The following is a 10,838-nucleotide window of genomic DNA, read 5'->3' on the forward strand; positions in this document are numbered from 1 at the left end:
AAATAAAATGGTTGAATTTTACTATAAGAAGACCACCTCCCTTCTATGCAACACATACAATACCTAGATTCCTTTAAAGAAGGCTTTTGTTTACATCTATAAATAAATTATTCATTACTATCCAACTATTTAAAATCTCCCAGATTATATCACCTTTACTGCTTTACATTACATTACTTTGTATTCCAAATAGTTTTTCAGTTTTCAACGATCTTGTTTTTGTGTGGTTTTTGTTGACCTTTCAAGATTTTCACCCCAAAAAAATGAATGATTATGATGGAAACTTTATGGATGATTTGTCCCCACTGTCCAGTCCTCGCATAAGAGAGGCATTAGCAATGCTGGATCAAAACGAAAATGGTCTAAATCCGATCAGCAAGGCGTTCCCTCAAACCCACATATCACCTGATCCTCAGTCTGAACAAAGATCTGGTGGTCTCCGCAACAGAATGGTAGGATTTGATATTCCATCGCTCGAGATAGAGAGCATCAGTCCATTTGCTAATTCGTTCCGGAACCCGATTCTTGTTCCCTCTCCTATCCTCGTAATATCTCCAGGATTCAGTCTCTCTCCATTTTTGCAATCTCCAAATATGTTGTCTAACTCTTCTTCACAGGTAAGTAACAATGTCTTTAATAAGTCTAAGATTGATCTCTTACACGTGATATATATTATTGTCTCCAAAAATAATATTAATATATGATTAACCTAACTGTTTATTGTCTTTGTGTAATTTATGTTTCCAGATTATCCCTCCGTGTCCAATCCCTAATGATGCGCCTCCTGAGACGGTGGAAAGTTCTGGTGATGCCCATGCAACAATGATTATATCCAACAACAATCTTCCTCATCAGCCAATCGACGTTGATCTGCCTACTCAAGGAGGTAATAGAGTTTCTAGTGTCTAGAGTTTGCTTCAGTTTAGATTTTCCGAATATTAATATATTTCTTTTTACATGTAAAACAGGCTCTGATGATATTCCAATGGAAAAATCTGTTTATATCACATCTCATGAATCTAATGTTGATCCCACTGGTCCTCCTTTAGTCCCTTCTTTTGATTCTGATGTTGTTGCTGAAGCTGATTTTATGAACACTATCTCCCTTGAAAGTGGTAGCAAAGATAATGACAAGGACAGAGAATACAACCAAGAGGAAGACAAAGTCAAAGATCACAACGTTGTTATAGAACCTCCATCTCGAAAGAGAAAGTTCCAAGTCAACATTGAGTAATCAATATATAATAATAATAATAAAACTATATATTAACTCAATTTATAATTGATATGTTTAATAATAAAATTTACCTGAATTACATAATTCCTCGCAGGGAAAATATGGTATCAAACATTATTGGAGTCACAAGACCAAAAAACAAGACCCAAAGTGTCATAATTCAGGTTGAAAACGAAGAAAACCATCCTGACGATGGTTTTCGCTGGAGAAAATATGGTCAAAAAGTTGTCACAGGGAATCCAAATCCAAGGTTATATATTTCTTTCACTTCAAAATTAGTCAGGCATTTTGACAAAAAATATTATATATTTATTTTGGTGTAAATGGTAATCGCCACTGGTAATCGCAGGAGTTACTACAGATGCACATACACTGGGTGTAAGGTGACGAAGCATGTGGAGAGAAGCGTAGACAATGTGAAGTTAGTGGTGGCTACATACGACGGGATACATGAGCACGTTCCACCACCTGAACGCATAAGCCAATCCAGTAGAAAGAATAAATCCGGTTCGTCTATGTCTCAAGATCCTAGCATGCAAACCCTTGGGTTAGGTATGCTGCATTCTTCCGTTTCGACCTCTCAGCTTTTGCCCTCTCCCTTGGCCCCACAAATGGATATGATGCAATACTATATGGATGGACTCTCTAAGCTTCCAAGTTTACCGGTTAACAGGAGTCATGGTGTTATGAACCAGAATGATGAACCAAAGATTGATCTTGTGATACCAGATGGTACAGAAGGTTTTCAAGGAGATAAGGAAGCGACTATTTCGTAACTGTGGTATCAACCTTTAGATGGGGAAAACATTAACCAAAAGTTAAAAAAGAAAGATGTAAACCGTTTTTTAATTATTATATCCTTATCTTATAGTTATAAACAATAATGAACAAAGATATACAAAAATCTTGTACTTATCCCTTTCATTATGGTTTTTAATGCATATTATTCTTGAGTTGACCTAATTATTTTCCAATAATGACAGTCTTATGTTAATCCAGATAATAAATTATATGACATGTGAACTATATAAGTCAAACCGACATCCTGTTATACAGTAGAAAAACTAAACCGTGACAATTGTACAAACAGATTGTTTACGCTCAGGCTCATCCTCTTTTAAGTGAGTATCACTTTCACTATTGCTATTATAATTGCTTTTTGGGGCCAAGTTTTTTTCTTTTAAAAAACTTTTTTGGAGCCAATTTTCTCATGAAAATTTTGGATTAAGAGTGTCAAAATTTAAATTGTACTTCTTATTAAATATGAGAAGTGAACAAGTGAATATAAATATCACTTATATATTAATTGATGATCTTTAAAAAAAATATAATCTTAGTTTTGTACTAATTACAAAGTGATCTTGCTTATGTGTCACTCCCTTAAGCATTTTAATTGCTGATATGGTATCATTACAAAGAGTTTACCTAAACCTTAGTGTAATATAATTAAGCTCTAGCGTAATACATACGAATCAAATCATTTACTACCTAACTAGCTTAAGACCCGCGCAATTGCGTGGGATGAAAGTTATATATAAAAATATTTGTTTATGTATTATTATTTATTTGTATTCATTTACGTATTATGTATATAATTAAATTAGAGTAAACACGTAAATCAAAACAATACATCTTGTTTATTTAGGATATTTTTTTGTAAATAAATCAAAACAATCATTTTATTTATTATATATGGTATATAACTAAATTTCAATGACATGGACATAGATATATAGTATATTTTAATATAAATATTTTATTATTGAGAATTTATACTCATGTGATAAACACAAAATTTCTAATGTGCAATTTTTTTAATGCAAATTTCAAAATTAAAATATTAATGTTTCAAAACTTTTCCAACACAATTTATGAAATTATCATATTTAAATATTTTTCTATGTTATATAGTTTAATTTTAAACTATATTAATATATAATATGAATGTCTAGTAAAGGAGGATTCATATTCATACAATGTGATCATTTGTATCTTGTTATTACCAAAAAAAATTAAACTATTGATCACAAAATTTTAGTGTGAGGCATTTAACGTTTTTAGTAATTTATAATCATTTTAAAAATTCAAAATATAACATATAAGAAAAAAAAATTTGTTTATTATATGCTTAATGTGGTTGTTTAATATTTTTTAATAATATAAAATTAAAAAAAAAGGAGCTAAGATACAAAAATTATTATCAAATATTTATTATTGATAATCATTAATTGTCATATATACTTTAACCATATTAGACAATTTTGTAGCTTTTATTTAAGGCAAGTGAGAAAATATTATTTTGCACAATATTTATCAATTTAATAGTTAATTTAATAAAAAGCATAATATAAGTTAAGATGGACCAACATATTTCTTTAAGAATTTTGAATTTCATTTTCATGGTGACACGTGGCTACAAAACAATGTTGTAATATTTGTCAATTAATTTATAAGGGATATAACATTTCATCGTACAAAAAAAGCTGACAAACCTCGTGAGTATAAAGTAATGATATTATAATAAATTAAATATTTAATATAAATTTCCGTAGGTAACGTTTTGATCCAAACTGAACACATACATTAAAAACTAAGAAATGATATTGGCCCTACCGATTGCTATTCAAAGGTTCTTCAGCATAATACATAGCAAATCGCCTTTATATACCGAGTAAGGTTCTTCAGCTGTCAAACGATTCTTTCAATATCTGAACCTGAACCGTAGAGAAATGATGAACAAATCACAAGAGAATTAAAAAAAAAAAATCATAGAACGACAATACACGATGCATGTTTTCATTCGAAAAATATTTGAAAATCATATCAATGGAAAAAATAATTAATATACGGTTTGTTTATTATTGATGTTGGTTAAGACTTAAGATTCATTTTAATTTCAATTGAACCTAACCAAACTCAATCAATTTTTTTCGTTGTTTTAATGCTAGAACTAGGATAAGACATGCGTCTTGCGCAAGGTGAGTTTATTTGTATATATTATCGATAATGTTTTTTATATATTTGATCATTTTATTTATACATATATAATGTTATTTGTTATATAACTACCAACTTATTTTTCTAAGGATTTTGAAATTGATTCTCGTGATGACACGTGTCATGGTTCAAATGTTGTAATGTTTCTTTTTTAATATATAGGGGATATTAATAATACAATGCATTGGCCACAAAGACTTAACAAACATATTTTTATGGACCTGCCTCACACGATTATTAATATTTCCATCGGCAGCTTTCCCTTGAAAAAAAATGATAAAAAAAAAAAAATTGTTTAACATAAATACCAAAACTGGTAATGATTGATTTAACATATCCTTATATTAATTTGTGATATGAACCGGTTAAATTTTAAAGCAGTACTTTTTGAAACACATGAAACTCAAAAGTAATCTGCCTTTTTTATATACTTCACTTACAGTAATAATTACATGATTTTAGAACAAAAATTCTCTAGAACAAATTGAAGAAAGACCTCCCAACCATTCATGCAAATAGACATAGTTATGACCCTTTAAACAATATCATAGTACATATTATAAAGTTTTTTTTATCAAGTGACTAAATTTTTCTGGTTAAACCACGTTTGCTACATATACAATATAATTAATAAAGTTGATATGAGAAAATCAGGAAGATTAACTGAAACTTGTGTAGCATTATTCTATTACAGTGGTGAATGTTCTTATTAATCAAGGTAGATAATACTAACTAGCGATAATGTTCTTGTCAATAATTTTTGTAAGTGATGTAGATTTGTTTATTTTCATACATAATGCATAGAAAATTACATGCTCTATTTTTTACAAACTTGAAGTAAAATGAGAACATTTGATAGTTATCCCTATAAAACGTATTTGTAGACGTTATTAAATAGTTATGCTTACATGAAAAGAAAAAAATATACGATAAATAATACTGATTGATTACACTATGGTTTGACATAGCATAGGTGCACATGCCGTCTTATTTTTAGACTATGTATATGTGACTGTTGAAAATTGTATTTCGCTAGGGAGTTAATTTATAAACTATGATATTTCTTAATGTCTTATAGTTCTGCCACGTCAAACTTTAGAAGGCTTAAACAACTACCACATAATTCTGCCACGTCAGACTTTAGAAGGCTTAAACAACTGCAATATATAGAATATTATGATTGCTATACAATTCTTCAGTACTAAGCAATGAATTGCCTAATAATTCTATTGAAGATTAAAAAATACTTTGGCACTAAGCAATGAATTGCCTAATAATTAACTTTCATAGTAGTTAATGCAAATGAATGTATCACATTAATCTAACTATTACTTTATATAAAACTAGGGGGTAGTCCGCGAATCACGTGGAATATTGTTTTATTAGTATTACGTATAATTTTTTGGAAGATGTAATTATGTGGTCATCTTTATTTGTTAAGAGCATTATTTGGTATTTTTATTATGTTATGTAGTAGTAGATGATAGGTTAATATATTTTGTGTTTGTTTTTTTAATAATGTATTGTTGTGTGTATAGTAAAACTTGTTAGTTGTAAAGTGATCATCTGATATAAAGCATATTGAATTTCAATAACTTTGCATTTAGACATTTGTTGATTCAAAAATTAACAGTTTTAACGTCATAATTGTATTTTATTTTATTTTCAAAATTTTCAAAATTATTTTTTTTAAGATGTTTTTTGCCATCTTCCCATAATTTGACGTTAACCTATCACTGCATATGTATTTTGTTTAATTGTCCGGTGTGCGGTGTTTTTTCCAGAAATGATTGGTATGTTTTGAAATAAAGTTTTCTTCGCCTGCTTCTCATGTGAGATTATCTTCTACTTGTTCGAAATTGGGTTTATGAGTTCAAAGTTGTGCAGCTGTTTCTCACTTGTTGTAAGCTTTTCCGATCAATATTGGCTGCTTTTCTTCTTCCGATGTTAGAGACTGCATCTCCATGGGTTGGTTAGAGTTTAGGCGTCCGTGATGTTGTCTTCCATGTCGTTAGTTTTCCGTTGATAGTCCATGTTCATCTTTGTTTTCAAGATGTGGTTTTTGGTGATACGACTTATATGCTCTCTTTCATATCTCGAGGACGGCTATATGGCTTGCTGATTTAGTTTTTTTCTCCCTTTTCTCTATGTTCTTTCATTTCGTTGTATTTTACATGGTGTCTCGCTTCTTTAGTGTCTCTCTCTTTCTCCATGTTTGTCACTCAAGGTTTGGATAGTGTTTTCCTTCGTGTACACTCAGTAGGCTTGGAATGTTGTTTCTGATCTCAAGCTTGGGCTCTAGTTTTTGGTGGTTGGCTTCCATTCTTATATCCTCAGGTTGTTTATCTGTTTCCTCTTATTCCCTGGGTGTAGGTGTACAAAGTTAGTCTCTTGTAGTTTTGGTCCCTTCTATCCAGAGCTTTGTGGTTCTTCGCTGGCATGGACGCCTTGTCTGTACTTATTTAGTTTGTGAGGTGTTTCTTACCTCTTAGCTGGTAGTTGAACTTTCACTGTTTTAGGCATGTGTTTTCCTGCTTCATGCTTACTTTTGCCTTCTGGTGATTATTTCGCTTTCTTGATTTTTTGCATTGGTGCTTGATCACACACATTTTTGTTCGGAGATTGCGTTGTCTCTGATTTTATCTTTCTATCTTTTCCTGGTCTCTGCTTATTTTGGCCAAGACACTCTATGATAATGTGAGTTGAGTTAGTCTTCATTATTGATCTCCTTTCAGCTCTAGATCTTTACTTAATAAATGTTACTATGACATATTTGTTTTTTCTGTGATTGTAGAAGTTTTAGGTTTAGATAATGTTTAGATTATATTTATAATCTGTAACGAATGTTTTTTTTCAGAGCAGTTTTGGTTGCTTATGTGATGATAAATGATTAGGGTGACCCTAATCATTTATCATCACATAAGCAACCAAAACTGCTCTGAAAAAAAACATTCGTTACAGATTATAGATATAAATACAGTTGACATATTTTGATGTAATCTATTATACGAGTCTACTATATCCCGTTAGGATTACGATACAACTTCTTGTATAAATACTCTCTTTGGTGAATCAATATACAAACACTTATCCATTCTATTTAATGGTATCAAGAGAATGAAGACTCTCAAACCTAAAATCTCTTCTTTGAAATTCTCTTTGATAATTTGTTTTTCTCTACACCAATTATCGATAATATCGAACATGGATATTTTGTCTTCTGTTACATCTATTACCACTTCTCCCGCGATGGAGATCTCTTCTTTGGATCCTCACGATATACAACATTTTTAAAACCAATGATTAAATAATTTATAATAAACACATATTTAGAAATTTTATTATAAAGCAGATATAAACATAATCATGTTCTAAAACATATTTTAAACATTGTTATAATCTTTCAATAATCAATACTAATTAACTAGGTATTTTTCCCACATTTGCGGACATAAACGTCTTACGAATACTTACTATTTTTTTATTGGAAAAATAATAGTATAGATTAACAGAAGTTAATTTTTTTAACCACAAAATATTTTGATTTCTCTTTTAGTATAAATAAAATACGGGGAAAAAAACAAGGTTTTTCATAATATAGTTAGTTTTTGGTAGGCCTTAGATTAAAACCAAACTTCCCAACCAAACCAAAATTTTGGTTACGTCGTCCAGAAGTTTCGTTCGTTATTGTAGGTTTTCTAAAAAACTTTGTTTCATTTGAGTTTGGTTCGACAATCGGTTACTTTGGTTTTCTTCTTAAAATAATTATAACTATACTAAACATTTTCGAATAACTAACCGAATTTATATATAATTTTAAAAAAATTATACAGATATCTAACTGTAATAAAACATTTTTGTAGGATTTTTAAAACCGAACTAACCGAATACTGTACCAAACTTTATTTCTGGTTAATTCGGTATTATGTATGTTGAACCGAACTAACCGAAAACTGAACTGCCGGAACTGAATATTCTGAATTAACCAAACCAACATGCTAAGGTTTCGGTATTGTTTTGATAATACCTGACCGAAGTACACACCTTTCATAAAAACTACAAAAGATGTAAATGTTAATTAAAACCTCTTTAGAAATTTCTGACACTTGGATGACCAAAGTTTGACCACATGAAATTGTTACCATTTAGGAAAGTTTGACCACATAAAACTGTTACCAAAACGAAACGGTTGATGTTTACTATAAGAAGGCCACCTCCCTTCTATTCAGCACACACATTACCTAGTTTTGTTTGAAGAAAACGGTTTTTCCTTTACATCTATAAATAAATTCTTCATTACTTTATTTAAAATCTCCCAAATTATATAAATTTTACATTAAATTATTTGAATTCCAAATAATTATTCTGTTTTCAACGATCTTTTGTTTTTATGCGGTTTTTGTTAATATTTCAGGGTTTTCTCCCCAACGAAAATGAGTGATTATAGTCAAAACGACAATGGTATAAAACCGATCAGCGAGACCTCTTCTCGAACCAGCTTAACAACTCCTCAGTCTGAACGAAGATCTGGTGGTATCGTTGAAAGAGTATCTGCAAGGATAGGAAGAGATATTCCACCACTGAATATGGAACACATCAACCCGACTCTTGTTTGCTTTCTTGTTAGCGTAACATCTCCAGGATTCAGTAGTCTTTCTCCATCTTTGCAATCTCCAAATATGTTGACTGACTCTTCTTCACAGGTAAGTAACAATGTGTTTAATAAGTTTAAGATTGATCTCTACACGTTATATGTATATATTAATATATGTTAAAACTAAATTTTTATTGTTTTTGTGTAACTTATGTTTCAAGATTTTTCCTCCGAGTCCAATCCCGAATGATGCAACTCAGGAGATGGTGGAAAGTTCAGGTGGCTCCCATGCAACGATGATGATATCCAACAACAATCTTCCTCATCAGCCAATGGACATCGATCTGTCTCCTCAAGGATGTAATAGATTTATAGTGTCTCGAATTCGCTTTCAGTTTTGATTTTCAGAATAATAATATTGTTGTTATTTACAGGTAAAAAAGGCACTGCTGATATTCCAACGGAAGAGTCTGTTGATATCACATCTCATGAATCTAATGCTGATCCTATTAGTGCTCCTTTACTCCCTTCTTTTGACTCTGAAGTTGTTTCTGAAAAGGATGCTATGAACCTCATCTCCCTTAAAAGTGGTAGCGAAGATGATGACAAGGACAAATAATACAACCAATAGGAAGACAAAGACAAAGATCACAACATTGTTGTAGAATAATAATAATAATAATAATAATAATTATTATTATAATAATAATAATTATTATAATTATAATAATAATAAATTTCAGAATTGATATATTGAATAATAAGTTTGACCTGAATTACATGATGTACAAAATCTTGTACTTATCCCCGTCATTATGATTCTAGTATAGATTTTGAATTTTTGGTTTAGAATAATTATCAATATAAAAAGTTCGATAAATATAAGAAATTTAGACCTGAGAAATGAGGAGAGAGTTACTCAAGAAGAAGGACATCGCACCTGACTGCAACCTCCGGGTAGCTGGCTCTTCAAAGTTTCCTCTCAAACATATCCTAAGCTCTCTCGCAACCAATTTATTCCCGTTGATCTTTGTCTTTTCTCTCATATCCTTACAAACTTCTTCAGTACATGTTGTAAACACAACCTTGGATCGATTATGTGCATTAGGTAGCGGAATTCTAGATTTCACCGTATTTAAAATAAATGATAAACTGCTGTTACAAATAAACCATATAAATACTAAATTTCTTGTATGGAAAGTAACTGATTTAGAACACTTACCAAGATCAAATTTCTCCCAAACATCATCAAGAAACAAAATAAACCGTGTCTTAATATCTCAATGATCTTTGCAGCTTTCTCTCTTTTTTTGGTAGAAAAGATATATATATATATATTTTTTTTTTTGGTAGAAAATATATACATATATATATATATATATTAAATAAACTTTACATCTTAATTAAATTCATATAATAAAATTTACCTCATTTACATAATTCCCTCGCAGGGAAAATATCGTATCAAACATTACTGGAGTGAAAGACGAAACAAGACCCAAAGTGTCATCATTCAGGTTGAAAGCGAAGAAGGCCATCCTGATGATGGTTTTCGCTGGAGAAAATATGGTCAAAAGTTGTCACAAAGAATGCAAATCCAAGGTTATATATTTCGTTCACTTCAAAATTAGTCAGACATTTTTGGAAAAATATTATATATTTATTTTGGTAATCACAGGAGTTACTACAGATGCACATACACTGGGTGTAAGGTGACGAAGCATGTGGAGAGAAGCGTAGACAATGTGAATTTAGTGGTGGCTATGTACGATGGGATATATGAGCATGTTCCACCACCTGAACGCATAAGCAAATCCAGTACAAAGAATAAATCCGGTTCGCAATGTCTCAAGATCCTAGCATGCAAACCCTTGTGTTAGGTATGCCGCCTTATTCCTCTTCGGCCTCTCAGCTTTTCCCTTCTGCCTTGGCCCCACAACTGAATGTGACAAGTTTACAGGTTGACAAGAATCATGGTGTTATGAACCGGAATGATGAACCGAATATTGA

At 30.9% G+C, this 10,838-nt stretch overlaps 2 protein-coding genes across 2 annotated transcripts; both read left to right on the forward strand.

Moving 5' to 3' along the window:
• The first annotated feature begins 263 nt into the window (after positions 1-263).
• On the forward strand, positions 264-1,234 carry LOC106358686 (probable WRKY transcription factor 10). Its single transcript, XM_022690836.1, has 3 exons — positions 264-617; positions 748-886; positions 969-1,234. The coding sequence occupies exons 1-3, from the start codon at positions 264-266 to the stop codon at positions 1,232-1,234; spliced, it is 759 nt and encodes a 252-aa protein (XP_022546557.1).
• A 7,433-nt stretch (positions 1,235-8,667) lies between these two features.
• Positions 8,668-9,447, forward strand: LOC125577433 (probable WRKY transcription factor 10). Its single transcript, XM_048738946.1, has 3 exons — positions 8,668-8,937; positions 9,050-9,188; positions 9,263-9,447. Exons 1-3 carry the CDS (start codon positions 8,668-8,670, stop codon positions 9,445-9,447), a joined length of 594 nt encoding a protein of 197 aa, XP_048594903.1.
• Positions 9,448-10,838: the final 1,391 nt, after the last annotated feature.

This window comes from Brassica napus, chromosome A8 (assembly GCF_020379485.1).
Source record: "Brassica napus cultivar Da-Ae chromosome A8, Da-Ae, whole genome shotgun sequence".
Taxonomy (NCBI): domain Eukaryota; kingdom Viridiplantae; phylum Streptophyta; class Magnoliopsida; order Brassicales; family Brassicaceae; genus Brassica; species Brassica napus.

Coding starts and splice junctions, on each gene's coding strand:
- LOC125577433 (XM_048738946.1), top strand. CDS start 8,668: ATGAGTGATTATAGTCAAAACGACAATGGTATAAAACCGATCAGCGAG. Junction 8,938..9,049: donor TGACTGACTCTTCTTCACAG/GTAAGTAACAAT, acceptor TTATGTTTCAAG/ATTTTTCCTCCGAGTCCAAT. Junction 9,189..9,262: donor CGATCTGTCTCCTCAAGGAT/GTAATAGATTTA, acceptor TGTTATTTACAG/GTAAAAAAGGCACTGCTGAT.
- LOC106358686 (XM_022690836.1), top strand. CDS start 264: ATGAATGATTATGATGGAAACTTTATGGATGATTTGTCCCCACTGTCC. Junction 618..747: donor TGTCTAACTCTTCTTCACAG/GTAAGTAACAAT, acceptor TTATGTTTCCAG/ATTATCCCTCCGTGTCCAAT. Junction 887..968: donor TGATCTGCCTACTCAAGGAG/GTAATAGAGTTT, acceptor CATGTAAAACAG/GCTCTGATGATATTCCAATG.